The sequence below is a fragment of the Limanda limanda genome, chromosome 6 (genome assembly GCF_963576545.1).
Source record: "Limanda limanda chromosome 6, fLimLim1.1, whole genome shotgun sequence".
NCBI classification, from domain to species: domain Eukaryota; kingdom Metazoa; phylum Chordata; class Actinopteri; order Pleuronectiformes; family Pleuronectidae; genus Limanda; species Limanda limanda.
The window spans coordinates 27,024,718-27,047,669 of record NC_083641.1 but is presented as its reverse complement, the minus strand read 5'-3'; the positions used below and the strand labels follow the sequence as shown (position 1 = coordinate 27,047,669).

At 42.9% G+C, this 22,952-nt stretch overlaps 1 protein-coding gene across 1 annotated transcript in view; it reads right to left on the bottom strand.

Moving 5' to 3' along the window:
- The window catches only part of ryr1b (ryanodine receptor 1b (skeletal)), a 64,051-nt gene extending 41,995 nt beyond the window's left edge, over positions 1-22,056 (bottom strand). The window contains exons 1-20 of the mRNA XM_061072600.1: positions 22,009-22,056; positions 8,539-8,661; positions 8,327-8,428; positions 7,311-7,331; positions 5,541-5,615; positions 5,371-5,449; positions 5,172-5,284; positions 4,978-5,077; positions 4,763-4,859; positions 4,585-4,659; positions 4,343-4,499; positions 4,078-4,242; positions 3,311-3,432; positions 3,007-3,193; positions 2,715-2,850; positions 2,512-2,607; positions 2,099-2,217; positions 1,770-1,903; positions 1,227-1,468; positions 942-1,134 (exon numbers count right to left, since the gene is read on the bottom strand). Coding sequence (XP_060928583.1) covers positions 942-1,134; positions 1,227-1,468; positions 1,770-1,903; positions 2,099-2,217; positions 2,512-2,607; positions 2,715-2,850; positions 3,007-3,193; positions 3,311-3,432; positions 4,078-4,242; positions 4,343-4,499; positions 4,585-4,659; positions 4,763-4,859; positions 4,978-5,077; positions 5,172-5,284; positions 5,371-5,449; positions 5,541-5,615; positions 7,311-7,331; positions 8,327-8,428; positions 8,539-8,661; positions 22,009-22,056 — 2,384 coding nt within the window. The remainder of the gene's footprint in view (positions 1-941; positions 1,135-1,226; positions 1,469-1,769; positions 1,904-2,098; positions 2,218-2,511; positions 2,608-2,714; positions 2,851-3,006; positions 3,194-3,310; positions 3,433-4,077; positions 4,243-4,342; positions 4,500-4,584; positions 4,660-4,762; positions 4,860-4,977; positions 5,078-5,171; positions 5,285-5,370; positions 5,450-5,540; positions 5,616-7,310; positions 7,332-8,326; positions 8,429-8,538; positions 8,662-22,008) is intronic.
- Positions 22,057-22,952: the final 896 nt, after the last annotated feature.

Sequence of the window (22,952 nt, the reverse complement as noted above, 5' to 3'; positions counted from 1 at the left end):
GCATTTTTTTTGTGCAAATTAGAATGATTTTAAAAGTGAACAGCCTCATAGGAAACTGGTAAAACAGCCCCTGCTCCTAAATTATTAAATTGCGTTAATATGTGTTATATTGTGGAAGTGGAAAACAGGAACCACCTTTATTTAATCTGCACTTACTTGACTCCTGATTTCCGTTCCAATCCGCTAGTCTGAGTTTCCTCTCCCTGCGTCATTTATAAATTTACCTTAAGTCCCAACTCAGTGATGTCAGGGATCATTACACACGACAGCTGGAACCTCTCAAACGCTGTGAGAGAGATTATTAGGGAGATCATTTAAAGCTTTTAAATGTATTCGTAGAAGTAGAATGAAACTTAGTACAAACCTGCATCAAGGCCCAACAGCCACCGGATAAAACCACATTTAAATTAACTAGATCCCGATTTTTATTGGATTGGAACCATTGGAACTCATAGATTACTCCTAAACATCTTATTCATCAAGATCTGTGAATTATTATTGTGGAGAAGTCAACTAAAATATAAAAAAAATGCGTTATCTTCTATGTTAAAGAAAGTGAAAACAAGATTTCCTAGATCTGCCTCCTGACCTGGAGCTGAACAAAAATTATTTGGTTCAAGTTTGGGTCATCTGGGGATTTTGGAAAAATCAGCTGACAAACAAACGCAGATAAAAACATAAACTTAAAAACATTCAGTTTGTTTTTTGAAGCCTTATTATTCACTTACAAGTTTAAATTAATATTATTATTTTGGCATTCCGTAGGTATATTGCTGCATTTGTTTTGTGGAAATTAGAATTAAATTGCCTGATTTTAAAAGCGAACGGCCTCATAGGGAACTGGTAGAACAGCCTCTGACCCTAAATTATTAAATTGCATTAATATTTGTTATATTGTGGAAGTTGAAAACAGGAACCACCTTTCTTTAATCTGCACTTACTTGACTCCAGCAGAGAAGCTGATGACCGGGAAGAAGAGACTGTCCACGTTGAAGTTCTCAAACATGCCCTGAACTGGGAAGCCATTGATCCGGAAGGAGATGCTGGGGACGCTCAGGTCCAGACAGCAGCTGACCACGTCGTCTGCGGCGAGCGTGTGAGCAGTGGGCGACGCCACCTGGCGAGCAACGGTACCTGCACAGGAGAGAGAGAGAGGAGGACGTGTAACAAGCAGCCGAGCATCATGGGTAATAACACAGGAAGTCCGTCAGGGGGAGTCATCTCACCCGACCACAGATGCAGTCCATCGTATCCGTAAGAGTAGAGGTCGTCTCCCACGCCGTTGCCCCCCCAGCCCTCCCCTCCTCCGGGGTAGGGGCTGTAGCCCTCCGTCATGGCCCAGCCCACACGCAGGTGTGTGGCCTGCGCCGTGACGAACGGTTCCACGTAGTCCACGATCATCTCAAAGTACCACTTCTTAAACTGCGTGGATCCCTCACAGGTTCCCAGGAAGATGTTGGGCCTCACACTGAGGAGAGAAAAGGACAAGAGGTCAAAATGTCCTGAGCAGACGAGAGACACTCAACATGGGGATTGAGGACTTGGTCAAAAAGGCAAATGCCATTAGTGTTATAGATGTAGGTTACTTACAGATTATTGTGTCAGAGAATTTTCAGAGAATTTAAATTTCAAATAATGGTTTGTTATTTGTATTTTTTGATGAGGATCTGAAATTAAAGTTCTTATTGTACAGTATAATAAATGTATATGTTATTAAAAAAATAAAAAAATAAAGACAAATATCAGCCACTGGTTTTCAGTTTGATTACCTGGTGACATAGTTGACGATGGCGGTCTGCAGCAGGAGCTCCCGACCCGGGAGCAGGTTCTCAGTGATGAGGTTCTGGTTGGACCTCACAGCGACACCGTTACACACACAGAGCGAGCGCAGGACATCCAGGACCTGAAGACAAGACAAGGACAGACACTACTGTCATCTTCATGTTCAGATGTGGAAGAGCAGAGCCGACAACTCACACTTTAATTCAAGAGCTACAACCGCTAATGGAAATTAGCAAACAAGCCAAATGGAGGGAATTGATTTGCTGCCAGTTGATGTTCCTTCGCACCCGTTTCCTGCCAATGAGGGGAGACAAACCTTGTGGTTCCTTCCATGCTTGTCCAGGAGGGAGATGATGGATTTGATGTGGTTCTCCTGGATGATGTTCAGAACCTCGGGGCTTTCAATCAGCACACAGTACAGCACCTCCAGAATACCTGAGTGCAACGAGACGAGGAGCGTGACAAGCTGTTGACATCCACATGAAATGTTATGCATGAGTAGTGAAAACTGAAAAGACGTGATTAACTCAAGACAAATCATTGATAAGAATTTGGTTCCTCCTTAAGATTAGTGTCATACCCACTATGTTCTTTAGCTTATTTATTAGCTGATTTGTGCCTGACTGAGTTTAAGCTTGATCTAAATATCCATAATTGATCAATTCTAAATTCAAACTGTAATCTGTGGCTGGAGGAAGCTTCAGTGACAGAGTCAGAAACGTGTTGTACCAGAGGAGGCCTCCAGCCGGTCCAGCTTGCTGACCAGCCAGTCCAGGTTGTCACAGAACAACGCACAGTTCGAGCGGTTTCCTCTGATTAAAGAAGCTGTTTAGTGGAGACAAAACAGAATGAAATAAAGTTTATTTAATCAGTAAAGACAGTATTTTAAAGTGTATTTACTGTATTGTGAGTGTTTATAGTGAGTATTCTACCCAGAAGCTCATAGAGGAGGTTGACAATGTCCTTCCAGGACTCTGCAGCTTCCTCCCCGGCAAATTCAGAGAAGTGAGCAGCGGTGTTGTACACGTTCAGGCGGTCGATGCACTCCAGCACGATGGTGATCATTCCCTGAGAAGGACAAACAGAGACACAGGATATAAGTTATTATTTTGTTCATATTTAGAGTTCAATTCAGACATGTACTTGTGATGGTTGGGGTTAAAAACGTGGCTTTAAGAGAGAAGGTTTGGTTTAGTGTGTCTGCTGCTGTGTGAGGCAGATCACCTCCTCTTGGAAGAGGTTCTGACGGTTGCGGAGGGAGCGGAGCTTGGTCTGTTTCTCCTCGTGCTCCAGCTCCTCCTCGGGCGGGCGAAAGTAGAAGATGAGATCCTGGAGAGAGAGGATGACGCCCTCCAGAGGGAGCGACACGGCCCCCGGAGACTTGCTCTTCCCGCTCAGAGAGTCCAATCCCCTGGAAGAACCAAGATCAAAATATGAGCATATTGAACATGACAGGCAATTTTGGGCTGACGCTGTGTCAGCGAGACAGATTTCCTTCTCACTTTTATAAATTTGAAAATATACTGACTTGATGAACTGCCTGAAGAGACCTGCGGTGCTGTAAATCATTCGAGCAGCCTGAGACTCCTCAACCTGAGAGCGGGACACAGTCAGGGCGTCGTCCATGTGACCCTCCTGGTGCAGAATGACCTGGACACACAGACAACATCATTATATCACAGATGATATCCCCCAGTTCTCTCTGTGTCCTGCAATCCCAGTGCCTGGTGACTGTGTTCATCTATCCTCCATAAGTTCTGTGACGGAAATCTGGAGATACAAGAGGCTGGAAACAACAAAGTTATCTACGTGTATTTAATAAGGGGCTTTCTGCAGAAAGGATCAACACACCCAGAGTCCTAAGGATCTCAGAGTGAAGATGCAGAACAGTCAGATGCACAGATCTAATATAGCAAGCTTTAGGGCTGTCTCTCTGAACCAATCCAGACAGGTTCCACAGGTGGGGGAAGGAGAGGAAACTAAACATAACAGCTGATTCACATGTGTTGCCTAAGGTGATAAGAAGACATACACTCATATATAGACATCTAGTCTCACTGTATTCACGTCATAAACAGTTCCGACCATAAAACATCTCAAGTCATCAAACATTTGTTGTATGTAAATACAAGTCATAAAAGACTCTTGACAAGGCTTCAAACACTTACTGTCCAAATACAAAATACTTTGTCAACCATGCTTAGTTAATTTTCTACTACAGTTCAAAGAATCTTTAAGAGTCTGGAAGTGACTAAACCTGCTTCGTTACGATATCATCTTTCCTGTTTTTCATACCTTTCTCTTCATCATTCCCAGACGAGCAGCTTTGGCATCTAGAGCAGCGTATGTGAGCCACAGGGCGGTGGACACATGCTGGACGAAGCACATGGACTCTCCATACTTGATCTCTGGAATGCCCATCCCCTCCACATCACGCTTCTGAGCCACCTCCACCTTCTCCTGCTCACGGGGAACCAGGAGGAAATCATAAAGGGTTTAATGAGAGATGAAGACAGGAAAGGATCACGAGGCCAGAGAGAGTGAATCTGTTCATTCTGACCTTCGTGGCCCGGAAGCAGAAAGCGGCGAGCTTGGTGTTGGCCCTCTCTGGGTCGACCACCGACAGGCCCTTGTCTTCATCCATGCACAGGTACCGGCCTGTGGTGATGTGGCGGATACGGAACGACTGCCCCCATTTCATGTGGCTCCCGCTCCAGCTGCGAACAGAAAGTAGATGGAATCACACAATTAAAAGAACTACGACATAACTATAACGATGATAATGAAGGTAAATCCAATCACCTGATTCTTAGAGGCTCCAACCTCCACAGGGATCGAGCCTGACTGCACACAGCACCACCTTCGTAGTGAGCCATCCTGAAGTGGAGGCGAGCAGACACACACGTGATATAATAACAGATTAACACGATATATGTGAGTTCTTCTTCATGCATATATCTGGATATGGTTTAAGTTTTACCTTCGCTTCTCCTCTCCTTCCTCTGGGGTAGAGATGGCGAGACACTCGTCCATGTGTCCATGGAAGAGTCTCAACACGTGACCTCCCGTCAGAAACCCTGAGAACAGACACACCACAGTGAGTGTGTGTAGTGTTTACTCACCCACTAAATATGTGTATGTGCTTGTACGTGTGTTTCCAGAATTAGATGATAGTTGCACAGAACAGGTTTGCACCTTCAGCGAGTTCACACCCTGACATGATTGGATTCATGTTCCACAGAGTCTGCATGAAGGAGGCGTCCACCATCAGATCTCCACTGGCGTACGACAGGTGCTGAGGACAGGGAGGAGGAAACCATGGGACCACTTTCAACCTGGCAGAGATTATATATCGCCTCTAAATCCTTAAGATATAAAAGGATTCTTACCAGGTATCTCTCAGAGGACACGCTGACGAGGATGAGGTCATCACCCACCCTGACCTTCTCACCTTCTGACCTTTGCTTGGACGCTGGGTGAATGGTCCACCAACAGGCCTCCCCTGCAAGAACAACAGGAACCACCACTTGCAATTGAAATCTGTGTGTGTATAACATTTAGGAGAAGTATCTCTGAGTTTGTCTGTACCAGTGGAATCTTCTTGTAAGCCCACGTCGAAGGCCAGCTTGTCTGTGAGGGAGCGAGATGTCGTCAAACAGCTCAGGTACTGGAGGGAAAGTTTACTATCAGGGCGGGACGGGAACATGGAGTTGTGTCTTTTCACGACAGTAGGACAAACTGGTGATGGACAGACTTACCATGCTTGAGTGGTGGTGTCTCAGGAGGATGGCGTGACCATACAGTAAAGTACGATGACCTCCACCTTGGGACGACTGGAGAGGGAGAAGATGGAAAATACTTCAAATATAGAGCTCACACCAACTTCTGCTGAAATATCGATCATGTTAACAATTTTATAATGAAAAACAACACTGAACACTGACGTTTTTCCCCCAAAAAACATAACTAGAAACAAAAAAAACAACATTAACAGTTGGAATGAGATATTATAACGTTTGACACATCCCAAAAGATTGGAATCCAGTAACCGCTTATTCACAAACTCACATAGAGTCAAACGAATGAAACCAGTCCTACCTTTTCTCAACATCCAGCAAGGAAGCAACAAGAAAAACATAATTATTGTGGCAGTTGTGGACAGATCAGCTAAAACCAGTGTTTAGTTCAACCAGCTGGACGATAACGCTCAGCTGTCGTGTCGAGTTAAGAACCATAATCCACTGGGATGAGCCAGGGGCAGGTATGTCAAGTGGCAGCACTATACCATTAACCCTGGTCCACATTAGCACCAGGCTCAGCTTGGACAGGTGGTGATGGAGTGTGTTCGTGTGTGTGTTTGTGTGTGTGTGTGTGTGTGTGTGTGTGTGTGTGTGTGTGCGACAGGGTTCGAAAACAAGTTTAAATGGTTGTTTGAGGGTTAAGACTTGTTTTTAAGGGTTAATGTTTAGGTACCGAATCTTTCCTAAAGACAGGTCTCCACAAAAATAAGTGTATCTGTTTGTGTTAGTGTGTGTGTGTGTGTGTGTGTGTGTGTGTGTGTGTGTGTTTTAAGGGGGCACACAGGCCTGTCCAGTGCTCTGGGGGGTGTCCAGTTTCCCTATCCACCTTACAGAGGTGGGGGGGGCTGCATTCCATGCTATTCTCATCCTCCTGCTCCCCTTTAAAAAAGATCTGGCTCCTCCATATCTTCAAACTCCTGAAACTCCACAAACTACCACTACGACAAGAATGTGCAACTCCAGAGACTAGCAGTAAAAATATAATCTATGATATTATCTTGGTTTTAACAACAAGGGGCTTTAATGTCACTTATAGACTTTTATATAAACTCAAGTGGACAGAAACCACTTCACCAAGTGTTTCAAGAAACACAAAAATTGGAGAAACCCTCGTGGAACATTGGTTCTAAGAAACTTAAGACGAACATAACGACTTCACGAATGAGCTGAAACAAAAGGAACAACATAAAGCAAGGGAGCGTAAAATACTTGTGATGAGGGAATGGGGGCGAATGGGCCGGTGATGTCTCTGCATGGAATGTTAACGCATTAACACCTGAGTTAGGTCTGAATATCTACGGTAATTCAATCATAACAGATACAGCTGTAGAAATAAGTAAATAAGTTCATAAAATACGTATCACTGGCTTCATTAAATTAAAGTAAATCTGCAGATTCAGCCAATTTTTGGTCAAACTCTTCCAATGTTTTAATTCAGTTTCATTAGGTTTATAATAAAGTTTTAGGTAAATACGAATCATCTAAGATTAAAGAAATAATACAAAGGTACTGGATTTGTCTACTTCAGTTCCTGGTGTGAATACCAGCAGGCGTAGAGAGTAAACGCCACCTCGGGGGGGGGGGAGGGGGGGTCACACAGATATGAATCTGAACATGAGAACGACACAGCACTATTTCACTGAATAGGACATCCAGAGGGCAGCAGGACAGGAAGGAGGACAGTGGCCAGGTTGTTACAGGGAATAAAGACGTGGGAACAGAACATACCCATTGGTCCAAATCGACTGTCTGCTCGGGAGCAAGCAAGAAGGAAAGGGGTGGGGGGGTCGTCAAATAGAAAGTAAAATAAATAAATCATAACGAAATAAAAGCAATGAGTTCTCACTGTTGGGACCAGATCGATATTATTTACTGATGATGTCACAAATCCAGCATTGATTGCAGCTTGATGTTGTTATGATTTATAAGTATGCGATTTTAAGTCCATGGCCAAAATAATGTATATTTATTTATTAATTAAACAGTTTGAAGAAGATGTTCCCAATTCTTCCAATATTCCCAATTCTCTATTTACTTTAGAACGTGTGTTAAAAAAAAAAACATGGACATGCAATTGATTTTTCTGCTCTTTTAATAAGATAAAGAATATTTCAGAATAAAACATAGCAATTTTAAATGGATATAATAATGAAGGAATAGAAATGTTTTACCTATGAGCTGAATAGTGGGAGAACGCAAATAATAATCAAAAAATAAACATCACCTAATAAGCTTGAGGAGGAAAAAGCCTCTGAATCAATATATCTTAAATTAACATTAAAACAGACACATTAAAAAGTTAAAATCTCATTAAAGAATAAGTTAATCAGAGGGGTTTGTTTCCAAAAGAGTGAAAAGCTGCCGACTCCAAACTGAGGAGAGGACGTGAAGAATAAAGTGAAGAATAAATTGAAACATACTTAATTCCTTTCGATAACAGAAACCAGGAAATACTAAACAGCTCAGCAAAATCTGATTCTATAATCAGAGGCAGAGGATCAGAGCAGAAAACATTATAAAAACAACACATTAGTTTGTTAATCAGTCAGAAAATAATCTCTTTACCAAATGTAATGTTTCTATCATTTGCTATTCATAAGGCATCGACCTCTAAAGGGACCAAAGTGACCTCTAACTCGAGCCTCCATCACTTTTCCATTGACTCCTCCTCCTGTGTGTGACTCCTCCTCTGTGTGTGACTCCTCCTCCTGTGTGTGACTCCTCCTCCTGTGTGTGACTCCTACCTCAGTCATGTCCACCGTGTTGGCCAGCATCTCCTGCAGAGCCCGAACCGACAGGGACTGCTCCAGGATGAAGCTGCAGATGGCCAGGTCCGGGGGCACGTTCTGCAAACACACACACATCACGCAGGGGGAGAGGAAGGTCACTCAGAGTCAGGTGGTATACGAAGCACAAAGACGGGGGGCCGGGGGTCCGGGGGGGCCGGTGGACCTACCTGAGCGTTGGACGTGGTCTCCAGGAAGCAGAGACGGTTCCCGAAGCCCTCGCAGGACAGACATAGTTTGATCTGCTGCTCCTTCAGGAGGGAGGCGGTGCACTGCAGAACAACCTGGTCATCCTGCACACAACACAAAAACAAAAACACACAAAGAGTTAACAGCTGTTTATTCACTTTCACATTGTTTTAGGCTCACGTGAGCATTTAAGGGTTCAAACCACACAATTCCTTCCCTGAGATCATGTTGTTTTCTGCAGGTTGACCCTGTTATTCCTGCTTTTTCATATTGTAGTAGAAAGGTTTAGAAAGTTAAGAATGGTGACGTTGAAGAGGCATCGGAAATGTGAAATACTCTGTTCCATGATTGTGACTGTATTTCATTTTACTTATATATATGTATATATATATTTTTTTTAATTTTGTTTTAATTTTGTTACTAAATTAGTATTTTCATTGTAATTTTTTGCCCTTGAATTGATGTTTTAATCATAACTTAGCCATTTTTGTGATGTTTGTATTATGTACTGACATTTTATACTGCCATATGTTCAGGTTGGGGAAGGTTCATGTATGTATGTAAATTGATGTTAATGTATAAAACTGTATAAAACCAATAAATATATGTTTAAAAAAAAAAAGAAGAAAGGTTTAGAAAATTAAACTTGCTTGACTTGACATTTGAGGCTTTGTTATGTACAAAACTGAGCTTTCATTGGCTAAACTGACACAGTTGGTGAGAGCAAAAGAAGAAAACCTGGACAATAGCTATGATTTGATATGTTTTATATCTATTTGCACGACTGCTGACAGGTCACAGCCTTTTCTACATTTTCCAAACTATTGAAATATGTCGTTCAATCGTTTCTATACTGTTCGAACATCAATTAGCAAACTCTCAGGATTAAATAACTGAAAACCGATGGCTGCCAGCAAAGTGTTCTGAAATAATCATAATGATAATACATATCATTTCAATGGCGTCTTTCTAAAAATCCAAGGACATCACACAATCCATACAAATTGCTTTCTTACCCCTGATATTTAAACAATATATGATTAAGAAGCAAAATCTGGCAAAACCACAAATAGTCTTTAACATTAGAGAGTTCAAAAGATAGCACACAACAGACACACAACGAGTCCCTTTCACCAGCAGAATGCCAACAGACAGTAATTTGCTGCTGCTCATCAATGCCCGGACCCTCCAGAGACCAGTGTAAATACAGCAATAAACACCCCCCCCACACCCCCCCTGTGAAACCCACACCTGACACTCTACATTCTCAGCTGCTCCTTCTTCTCCGTCATTATCCAAGTGAACCCATCACTTAACCTGCCTGGATATTCCTCCTCCGCACAACAGTTCTGGACGGGACCCGGACTTTTCTCCCGTTCTGTGTGAATCGGTTCGTCTTGACCCGCTCGCTATCCCCCCCCCCCGAAGGTGATTCTGTGGGACCGGTGTGTCTTTGACTTTAGTGTTTAAGATAATAGGCAGAAACTCGAGACTCGTTTCCATGTCTATGTTTGTGGCACAGAGCAGGGAAATGGAAAGTGGTGCAGATCGGTGACCTCGTAACATGCCCCCCCCCCCCTCTTAAACCCAGAGGCCTCTAACGTTTCCTTGGTTGAAGTAAGTCCTCTCTTCCTTCTCTTCCTTTCGGCAGAGCTATCATCTGTCCTCTCCTCAGCCTAGAAACGTCTCCTCTGTCCTGTCCTCACGCTCCCTGCCTCACCCTCCAGAAAGTGGAGCAACTCTCTCTCTCTCCTCACTCTGCAGCCAAGACCCACAGGTAGACCAGGGGCATATGACTTTCAAGAAAAGTACCTGAATCTCAGAGGCATCGCTAAATAGAAAATCTAAATTTTTATGTTGAAGTAAAAGCTCCCTGGAGACAAACAACACCTTCAACTCCCACAACTTCACAGCTGAGCTTGGAACCAATAACTAAATGCTCCACTATGACACAGATCTTTGTCGATCAAGGTGGTCTTGACATTAAAAACGTTTCTGAATCCCTGCATCGCTGCAGAGAAGTCACACGTTCGTAGAACACGTTGAGCCGAGCTCTGTTGTGGGGACGCTGCTGCAGTCCCCATTAAGGAGAGAAGACCGAGCTGGTGTCTAAAAGCAGACGAGTGAAGTAACCCAGTGACTCATAGCTACGAGACAAGATGTGCGATCGGATGACAGCCAGAGACGATAAATGCCCAACGCAGTACGGCAGTCAGAGCCTTTGGTATACCGGTGAAACAACCACAGTTACACAGAGAGAGAGAAGACTCACTATGCTTCATTCACCTTCTACAGGCAGAGACACAGAGGACGACTCAGAGGATCCAGGGACTAGAGAGACGTCTCAGATCTCGGTTATTATCGTATCAACCTTTTAAAATGTGTCAAATGTAACACAATTTACTTAAATACAGAGAATGAACCACATGGAACTTCTTTTATTGTCTATATCAACAATCAGGGCTGAAAAACAACACAAATAAATAAATCTTGGGATAAACAACAACTGTAAACGTGCACTTCCAGCAGGAAATATTGCCAAACTGTTGTTCTGGCTAAACGCTAAACTACCGGGGGTGATTTCTTCTTCACGGCTTTAAGAACAGTACAGTGCACCTGCTGTTTCATCTGGGTGAAACTAAAGATGAGGTATCGGATCGGTTCATAGATTTGTGGATTTGTGTACTTTTCCAATAACCAACCTGGAACTTCCAGGGCATCTCTAATTATTATCTTATTATTATTATTGTTGTTGTTGTTATTATAGGAATTCATATTCAGTCAAACTAGATTTTGAGTTGATGAGCTGTGAAACTATTTTCTAATAACTTGTGGTAAACCATGAATGTGGTTAAAATATAGGTCGATGCAAGCGGACGACACACAAAAATATCATCTATTAATAAGTGGTTCTGGTGAAGTTATCTGGTATTTTAACTCGATGGCAGATGGGAACCTGCCAAGCGGCCGGTGGAGCAGACAAACACACAACACTTTGTCGACACATGGCTGGAGCAAACAACTCCTTCCTGATTGTCGCAGACTTTGAATAGTTCTCTGTGAAGTGAGTTAGCAGCTTCAGATCCGTGTTCCTCCCTCAGTCACACGGTGTGAATCACTTCCAATTCAACCATGTGAAAAGCTGACTCCATAGACCCCACCAACCCCGGGGGCTTAGCTCATCCTCGTATTAATAGAGACAGCTTTCAGGATTTGAAGCCCGTGCAGCTGATGCTTCATTGTGAGCCAAGCACAACGCCGGCCTGATGATTCGCTAATCTCACATGAGCGTGTTGGACGAAGCAAAGTCAGGTAGGCGTCGGCTCTGAGCGACAGCCAGGAGGTGCCGGGTCTCACCAGCCTCACCAGGAGGTTACACTCCTCGTGTGGATGAGACTCATCTGAAGCCCCATCACTTTGCCGGGTGTAGCGTTACAGACTAACCCTGTGTGGACCTGGCGGCTGAAGCATCTGGGCAATGTGGATGCTCCGGGTCAGAGGGAGAGGGAGAGACAATTGGACATAAACTAGACAGACACACACACAAACAAATGTGTGTGTTTGCAAATGGAGGTGAGTAACGCAGGGTGGATTTACAGCAAGAGGCCCAGATAGCGGCTGAAAGCTGACACCTTTGTGTATTCTCCAGGGTGGTCCCGTGGTGCAGACAGAGGGAAGCCAGGGTTCCCCCGACCAGCGGGCACGGTGCCCACCCGACGCCGGGAGCAAACAGAACAACAGCTGGAGGACAGGGACAGACACAGAGTTCTGCTTCCCTTCCTTCATCCTGCCATGCTGAGGACACGGCCAGGACAACACCAGGGTGGGACTCTATACCAGCAAGTTCCAGCGAGACGAGCGACCCCCCCGAGATCAGTTTATCTGCTAAGCCGCTTCATGGGCCATTTATACAGCATCTCAACTGATGCTATCACGGATGTCAACACTTTTTAAATATAGTTATTTACTCCACTTGTTCAGCTTGCTCAGGAGTTTTGGGCCTTTATCGTCTGTTGGTCTCTGTTGCAGAAGTTATTTTTGTAAATTGACCTTCAGCTGTGGGTTGCTAGAAAACTAGATTTTTTAAAACACATATCAAAGCTTTTCTCTTCAACACTGTAATAAAAACACAATCAAACATGAAAAGTAATGGAATAATTTCTTCATTATCTATCTTGGACTATACTTATCTGTCTTAGACTATACTTTACTATATACTGCTATTATATTGGTATAATTACTATCATATATATTATTATATTGGTATAATTACTATCATATTATATTGGTATAATTACTATCATATATAAATATATATTATGTTATATTATATACTATATATACTGTACTATTTTTATATACTGTCTAACAATAACATTACCATCATATCATCAGTACTATTACCATCATCTTGCCACTGCACCTTATCTACCTATTTATCTTGTGTTTCTGTTTTTATTCTTTCTACCTCAATATTTTTTATTTTATTCTATTGTATTGTATTTTATTGTATTTAAATATACCAGCTGCTATGACGACTTAATTTCCCTTCGGAGATGAATAAAGTAATCTATCTATCTATCTATCTATCTATCTATCTATCTATCTATCTATCTATCTATCTATCTATCTATCTATCTATCTATCTATCTATCTATCTATCTATCTATCTATCTATCTATCTATCTATCTATCTATCTATCTATCTATCTATCTATCTATCTATCTATCTATCTATCTATCTATCTATCTATCTATCTATCTATCTATCTATCTATCTATCTATCTATCTATCTATCTATCTTGGACAAGGAGTTAAAGTTTTCATCTGGATTTGTTTGTTGGATTTCCTTGAAATATTTGTTTACATTGCATGACAGGGTGATTTTTGTTGTTTTCACTATATTTTAAACAATCTGACATATTCAGGAGATTTCTCTGAGTGAATGAAAGGGGACTGGGCAGGTATGAGTTCTGCTGAGCGACATTCTTGTCAATATTTTCCTTTATTACTTTTCTAATATGTCCATCTCATCGCTGGTTTATTAATTTCGGCCTTTAATGCCGAACTCTCAGATTCCGAAGTGACAAACTATCGATGAAAACCTGCCCAGTAATCAAATCCCATATCAAATGAATAACATCCATTATTTCCGGACAGTTCCAGATTTCAAAGTGCTGCTGATGCAAACCACCCGCGGGCATTGATTATGTTTCTGCAGACATAAAAAAATAGTGAGGGACAGCACATTGCACAGTAAGTGGGTGGAGGAGAGGAGCAGTTCATTAGGGTGGAGTTGGAGGGGAGGGTGGTGATGGGGTTTCCCTTTGAAAACCAGAAGAGACAGTACAGGTGCACGATCAGCAGTCAGGACCACACGCTGCAGTCTGAAGTCTGGAGGACGAGGCTGAGACACTGAATCTGAATCTGATCATATCGCTCACTCTCAATCACGTCTTCACTAAAACGCCTCAGAGAATCACACCTGTGAGTCTCTTCTTCTTCTTCTCTCCCTGAACATTCTCTTCAAGCTTAATGAAGGTTTTGAGATTCAGAGGTTGTGGATCCGTGTTACCTGAGGATACGACACCAATCACTGAGTGTAAATATAAAAGGTCCATCTCAGGGTTTATAGGTTACATACGGAGCACAGGCCTACACAGCATAACTCACTTATCACCTCTGAAATAGATAAACCATCTCCTCACCAGTGTCAACAGAGACAGATTTAACACAGTGGAGTTCTGCAGGTGATTGCTGATGTTATATCAGGAGACTGAGAAAAACAAGTTTGACTCTGCTGGACACTAAAGTGAAAACTGTGACGGTTTTATATCTCAATATAAATATATTATATATATGAGCCTTTCACAGATACAAAGGTAAAAGTGTTCATGTTTGCTGATCTAAAATGTTTCTATATTACAGAATAAACTAAGCATGTACGATGTGTATTTATCTTCAGATTTGATGGTTCATATATCTGGTTGAAATTGTGTTTCAGCCTGGTATCATTTATACATTTATAATAAAAGTATTGTAATGAATTGCACTAATAAAGTATACATTTAAGAAAATATCAATCAATCTAAAACTTACTACATAGAAATGTTGTTTATTTCTCTCAAAGTCTTAAAGTCCACTGAGCAACTTGTAAATGTCTAGTGTGCACGTCAGTTAAAGATAAACATGATCACTGTTTCATTCATAGTGAGATAAACCTACAGTCCATTAAATCTCCTCATAACTTTATAATAACACATTAAGGTGACAGTCATACGCTCTTTTAACTATTTTAGCATAGATGGGGATTGTCCCTTGTACAGTTGAAGGTTTTCTGCACAGTTTAAGTTACCATCCACCAGTAGATGTTAGGGACAGAACCTCGGCTATGCACCTTAGTGGAATCAAGTGTTTTGGCTTTGAGGCTGAACTTGAGGAGACGCCGAGGCTAAAGGTGAATCTGACCAGCTACTGGTTTCTATGGCAGCACCATGAAAACCATGTGTCCTGCTCAGTAGATCACACGTCATTACCTCTAAGCCTTTTAAACCAAACACTGAATATCCCTAGCATGTTCTACCTGCACTGATTAAGGCCCAACACCAGTGGATGTTAGTGACATATTATCTTCAGTTGTGTATCTTAGCGTCATCAGGTGTTTCGGTCTTTCAGTCACAAGACCCCCTCGTCTAAGGCCGGCCCCCCACAGGTCGATCAGATGTGTGGATGCTGCAATGAAACTCTATACATGTATGAAAGTTATTAGTCTCTTGGGGCTGAAAAGCTTTTTGTGCAGCACTGACTCGCTGCTGATCCTGTGTCAGCTGCACACAGAAGAGAAACGTCTCGACAGCATTCAGAGCTGTCACTTTCACATCCTGACTCTCATTCCAAACCACTTCCTTTTGATTCTGGTCCATTTTTCCTCTTATCATTTCATTGCCTCCCTCTTTCCTCTCTCCCTCTCGCTCCAGCACCCTGCTCCGGGCCTTCCCCCTGCGCTCCTCTCCTATTTTGGGGGGCTGCACCTGTCACTATCACATTCCCTCCTTCTGCTGACCAGCAGATAGCTGGAGAGGGAGCCAGCAGAGACTCTCGCTCACAGGGGAGAAACCCAGTGGGCTCAGGGAAACTAGCTTCAGCTTCTGAAGAGCCAGAGACGAAAAGTGAACTCAACCAATCACAATATTTTAATCCTCAATCAATCGGAAGTCTTTTAAAGTTCAGAGGTTTCTAAAACACAGGTTGACGAGTGAGACAATTGACTAAGTAGCATGAATGTTTCCATATTTCATTCACCATGAATGAAATATTCCTTCCAGGCACTCCTGACTTAAGCGGCAGTTGAATTTCATTGACACTTGATGTTGAACTGCCTCTAACTACCTGACATCAAACATTGAGCAGCCTCGGCCGTGTGAAGGATTCGAAGTCTGGCAGACGGCAGAGATTCCACCGGAAAACGCTGTTATTAATAAATTATTTCAGATGGACTCGAGCCAAAATCCATTCCTGTAAAAAGAAAAAAGAAAAGTCTATTTTGCCTAAAGAGTCAGTAAAGTATCTTCCTGACCAGCGGACCTGCGTAAAACGGTTTATTATACAAAAGTTTAATAATAGATTGATTTAAGCACAGAGAGATTCATCGTGAGAGATAATAATCCTCCTGTAGTCGAACTGAAAGTAAAGCCTAAAAACATACATGTGAAATATGAAACAACCGAGTGTTCACTGTCGTCGTCTCAACTTTCCAACCAAGAAAATGTCAGACACTAAACAAAAAAAAGATCCTAGAGCCTCTGTGGATGTTCTCAAAGCATAAGTTAATTTCTATACTTTCTATACTTTCCCTCAAACTTATTCCGTTAACAAGGTTCTATTTTTACCAGCTAGCTTCTGCCGCACAATTCAAAAGCACAACGCCAAATGACTCTGGATCCAAAATATTCCTCATTATTTAACTCACCATGCGAAACATTTTCCATTCTGACTTAAATCCGGCTTTGCACACACACACACACAGACACACACACACACACACACACACACACACACACACACACACACACACATACACACACACACACACACACACACACACACACACACGTTCTGGAGGATTTGGGCTTCTTGAAACAATCAGTGAGAAATAATGAGATAAACATCGAGCTTCTGGACGTTTGGCTGCAGAAAGAAGCTTCAGCTTGTGAAAGGCTTTAAATCACTGTTAGGAAATTCACAACAAATAGATTTACATTCATTTCCACAAAGTAGGGAAATTGATTAGTAGTAGTCTTAATGAATGGGTGTTACTAGAAACTTGCTTTAGTGTTATATTTCACACTATATCACTATGACCAGCATTTTCTGGGGGTCGATGCAAATATCAAAACTTGGGATTTCAATATTTCTGATACTGATATATTGGTAAAAATATATAATTAAGTTAAATTGACAATGATTCCTCAGATGTCATTATGAAACCCTGATGACAAAGAAATGCAATTGAGGTTTGATATTTTATTTAATCATAAACTTTATTATAAATAAAGATAAATACAATTTAAAGACACAAATTAATGTGCATCTGATCAATTTACCATTTCACTACATGAGTAGAAACCAATGTTTAAAAAACTTTCTCTAAAACCTGTAATTATGAGCAAAAATCTAAAGTTGCACTAAGTCAGTGCATTGTGTTTTTAATTTGTGTATCTCATGACCTGGTCGTTTGTGAGACGGTGAAAAGACACTTTATGAGTTTGACTTATTTTGAACTTTCCCTTTTGACGTCCGCCTCACTGGGTCGACTCTGGACTGTGGAGCGGCCTCATGGAGGCGACGTGCACAAGAGATCTCTGGATACTTGACAGAGCTAATCACTGCACCTCTACACACAAGAAAGCATTCCACCACGCACAAACTACACACACACATAAACACACACACACACAGACGTTTGCATAACAGTTGTGTCACTTTCCCTCTCTGTCTGTTTCTGTCTCGTGTCCGGCAGAGCAGACCAGACCACCTGTTTATTGTGTAAACTGCTGTGACCGAGGCAGACGGACTAACAGGTGCTGCCTTGATGTGTGTGTTTGTGTATGTGTGTGTGTGTGTGTGTTGTTATTGTTGTCCGGCTGTGGATGTGTCTATCTCCTGGGCTCAGCACTTCTAAAGCCCTGCTTCACATGCACCTGCCTCATAATCGCCCATCAGCCGGGCCCACCCCAACTCTGCTGCTACTGGAGCTCACATATACACAACCTGTATGTGTGTGTGTGTGTGTGTGTGTGTGTGTGTGTGTGTGTGTGTTTGTGTGTAAAAGGCACTTAACAACTGGGATGATAAACAGGGAGAGATCAGCAACACAGCCTGAGTTTACAGACAAAACCAAGAAGCAACGACCGACCAGAGAATCTGATCTGAAGACGCTGTTCAATCAACCTTTCAAACACTTTACTGAATCGATATAACTTTCACCAAGTGACATTTATTGATAGTTAAATCAATCAAGAAGGACAAAAACTGAAAAACTGTCATTAGATAACAATTTTCCTATTTCTAAAACACGCCCTCTGTTAATCAGATAAAGGGATATGAGATTTTGACAACCGAAAAAGACCTGTCAATCACAGCAATGCTTTAAAAAGCACCATCCAAAAGTCAATGGGGGGTGGGGGATGTCCAATGATGAATACCATACAACCACAACATCCCCAATACATCCTTTGTTTCATGTCACTCTCATCTCTCTCTCCCTTCACATATCATCTGTTGTCATAATTTTATGAAGCACTAAACAAATGTTACTAAAATAAAATCCGATAAAAATAAAGATTATTCATGTTTTCATTGCATTTCATATAGAACCCGATTAACAGTGAGATATGATCGTTGCCTTTTGCCTGATTTTATCTGGGACATCGAGTCGACCTTTTCACGTGTGAATCAGAACGTCCTGCAAAGAGACTTCTGACAAAACTCAAGATACAGTCTCGTCCACAAATGTCACATTTGACTGGGACAAAAATAAAAAAAGACTTCTATTCACACACACACACACACAGACACACACACAGACACACACACACACTGAGTCTCCCAAAGGATGCTGGCAAGTAGGACACTGACTCCTCTGGTTTCTCCCTCCAGAGTGTGCACACTTATCGTGGCACACTAAAAAAAGAAACTGCTGTTATAGACTGGAACTCAAATACCTCTTCAAACTCCACGCGCCCACGTGATTCACCCGGTGGCGAGTGTGTGGCATCGTGGAACAGTGACACGGCCGCTACAGAATCATTGTGTGGCCCCTGTTACCTAACGTGTGTTACCTTGTGTGTCTAGAGAGCAGGATACCTCTCTGTTGTTTCTGAAGAGAGAAGGAAAGACGGCCGGCTGTTGCACACTCAGCGATTCTCCTGACAGCAGACGTGGGAGCTGAAGTGCTCACACGGTATTTTTATTAAGCTGGAGGTTGAATTCTAGTCACCTGTAGTTCAGCAGAGGGCTAACACTCAGTTACTGTACACCGTACTGTACGACTATTCCAGCCACGCAGTGATCACTGTGTTGTGTGAGTCACAGGCTGTGTAAGAGTAACACAATGAAACCTGGCAGGGCAGTGATGATGCTGCTGAGTAATCTGTGTGTAGCCTTTTGTGATGTGGAGATGATCACTTGTGTAGACGTGTTTTCTAATATTAAAACACTTCTCTCTTTTGGTATCAAGCACCCCTGAGGATAAATGCACTAATCTGTCATTTTGAATTGTCGAGCTTCTCTACAGCATAAATATAAGTGGATCCTGTTAAACTCAACACAAAAGCAACACAATATGCTATTCTAGATCTCACCATTACAAACAAAACCTCAACAATATTCCCTCCATGCACTTTGAAGCTGGTTTCAATCCACATGATAACTAACATCAATGTTTCCAATGCTAAACTGTGATATGATGAAAAATACATAAGGCTCATTGTTTTCTAAAGTCTGTATGAAGTTGTTGTGAGATGATGCAGCTGAAAGTGAAGTGAGTCTCTGAACCTGCAGGACAGGTTGTGTAACAGTGAAAAGCTTCCTCCCAGTAGATATACACTACTGGGACCAGCTACCTCCACTGGGTCCAGGTGAGGTATAAGAGCTCCTGTATCACACCTCCATCCTCCCATATGAGCCAGAGAGAACCCCCCCCCCCCCCCCCCAGCTGAGAGAAACAGCTGAGTCACATGACGCCTCCCATCACGTGCCTCTAATTAAAAGGAGAAAAAACAATTTGGTGGAAGCTTTAATCCAAAGAGCCGTACAGCCTCGTGTGGGGGGGCTGAGCCGCTGACCCCGAGCATGTCGGTGTCGGAGATAAAACCCATTGAAGTACACGATATTAATAATTCACATGGAGCTGCAACGTTTCTCCTTTAGAAGTGTCCGGGCCTCACGCAGCCTCTTGACCCCCAGGATGAACCCTGGGATTCAAAGTGTTTATCCTCCGAGTTCCTCACAGAGACCAAGAGGAAAACCTCGTGTGTGTGTAATAGAAGCAGCAGCTGTGTTGGTCTGTTGTTGTCTCGTTATGAGCGAACACCACAAGCCCGACGGGAATCCTGTCCATCAGTGGAATCCTGATTTAGATGTCTGAGCTTATACTGTAACTTCAACTATACACAGATAATTAAACATGACAGCAACAAGTGAACCATCGCTGGATGATTCTCTCAGTGATAAATTGGGGAAGACAGTTTTCTGTTATAAGGAACCCTACATTTGGAATGAGGTACAAAAATCTTTAAGGTTGTGCTCATTTGTTTCATTGAGGGAGTTCTCAGGTCTGGTCTCATGTGCAGCTGACTTCTCCTGCAGCTATGTAACAGCTAGTTGACTTGGCCATAGTATTTTATACTGACAATTTTTTTTTATACCGTGTATTACTGTAAATATATTTGCATATTTATTTCATTCTTATTTATTCAATGTATTAACTCTTCAATGTATCAACTCTTTATTGTACCCTCGGCACCATTGTAAATGAGGGTCTTATTCCTCAATGTGTTTTCCGAGGCTTAAATAAATATTCAATCAAATGAGCAGGAATGTTATTTTAGTTTGATGATTTTTCAACTTTTCAAATAATCGTCAATTAAACCAAAAAACCAACAGTTTTCATGTTATTGTTTCACAATGTTTCTTTTATTCTAAACTCATGAGTTGCTGCTAAAAGCCAACACAACTTTGTGTGTTTTAGTTCTTTTGTCTTCTAGTCAGCAGGATTACACAACAACTACTGGAAGGATTAAACTGTGTTGTGGGTCGGAGAAGAACCAGTAACATTTTGGTGCAGATTTGGATCAGGAGGTTGGATCCAGGAATAAACTTTCACTTTCTTTAACACTGCAAGATAGAGTGTTGTTGTTATTTTTACATTTTCACTGATTTCTCTGAGAATAATTTATTGATCTCTATGAAAATACGCTTTGCTAGGAGGGCTGATTGGATGTTTGACATTTGGTGCAGATCCAGTGAATTTATATGTGGATTCATCCGGGGACTGTTGGGCCTTGGTTGAGACCTTTGAGACATTGTGGATTAAATATGGGTTATAAAATCTGATTTAGTAATTTTCTCATGTACTGAATTCCTCTCTCTCTCTGTCTCTCTCTCTCTCAGGATCTCAGCTGCTCCAGGACCACACCGGGGTCTCCTGCTGACCTGGAGTCTGTGAAGTGGACGTCTCTGCACTGGGACTGTGTTCTGTCTTCTCCATGGAAGACGTGCAGCCCTGGGCCAGCTGTCCCCTGCAGGATCTGGGTAGCTTGTTGCTCTGCCTGCTCACCCCACACTGACAGGCTCTACTTTCCTCAGATATAAATAGATAACGATGCTAACAGATGCACCAGCCCCTGTCTATCTATCTGCGCTCACGCACACATATATGCACTGATACACATGGTTCCCACCTATTCTTACACCCAGAACATTCTGGAAGTAATATGACAGAGATTGGACGAGACAATGATGCGCATTCTGCAAAGAGGAGAATGTGAACCGTGTGATGTGGGTTAACGACCCCGAGGATTAAAGAAATCAATTAACGAGTTTGAAGAGAGCAGCTAGTAAGCGGGTCACGGTGCATTCAGGACCCCCCTGCAAAAATAGTCAACTATATACAGAAGCGGGTCTTGGCTCTGAAAACTGCAAGTTCAGATTAGACGGAAATATCCGATGGCAGACGAGCGAATGTGACAGAAGTGAAGACGCTGGGAGAGCAGAGGGAAACTGGACCAGAGGGAAACTGGACCAGAGGGAAACCGGACCAGAGGGAAAGTTGTAGGTCGAGAGCAAAGAGAAATTAACCAGGAAATCAAACAATAATCTCATTTCCTTCTCTCAGTGTCCTCTCCGGTGCAGGTCGGCCCTCCCGATAAGGAAAGTGAGCAGGACTCACCGTTCGCAGGAACTGGATCTCCTCCTCTCCCTCGCCCCCTTCTGCCATCCTTCACTCAGGGTTATTCGCAGCTCCTCAGGAAAAAAGAGAAAATCCTTTTTATGTTTTTTTCTCTCTTCAGGATTCGGATCGTTTAGTTTTGTTTTTTGGGGGATAAATCTCCTTTTGCTACGTCCCCTCCCTCTCTCCCCCCGTCCTTTCTCGTTTCTGAACCCCCCCTCTCTCTCTCTCTCTCTCTCTCTCCCTCTCTCTCTCTCAGTGTCTCTCGCTCTCGGTGCTGGTGTGTGTGGGTGTGCTGGAGGACAGCGTGAGTCCTGTGGCTCTCACGCTGCTGTGAGAGAGAGTGACGGGAGGTGAGTCCCACCAGGGCTCCTCTCTCGCCTCTCACCGCCCCCACCCCCCGGCCGTGGATGAGGGAGGGAGGGAGGGAGGGATGGTGGGTGAAGGAAGGAGGGAGAGAGGGAGGGAGGGGAAGGCACCTTGTTACACATTTACACCGCTCCCCATCCCACTGTGCCGCCATGTTTGTAGAAGTGGGCCACTCCTTCACACAAGCTGCCCCCCCCCTTCCAACACACACACACACACACACACAGACACACAAACCTCCCTCCCTCCCTCCTCCCTCATGTCTGAGGCTATAAAAGGAAAGAGGGGGTGAGGACTGGTCTTTGAGGAGCGTACAGTAAGAACACACACACACACACACACACACACCTTCACACCTCAAAGTGAGTAAGTCGGCTGATCTCTTCCTTGAAGCCTCGGGAATCAAAGAGTGAAAGTGAATCAACGCGGCTGTGACCTCACACGACCTCAGAGGGAAACTGAGACGTCACCTGACACTCGCCTGCTCAGGATGAACCACACAAACCACAACACAACTCCTGAGGAAGAACCAAGTTTACAACACAGCCGGTTATTTCGGTTGTTATTGACAAATC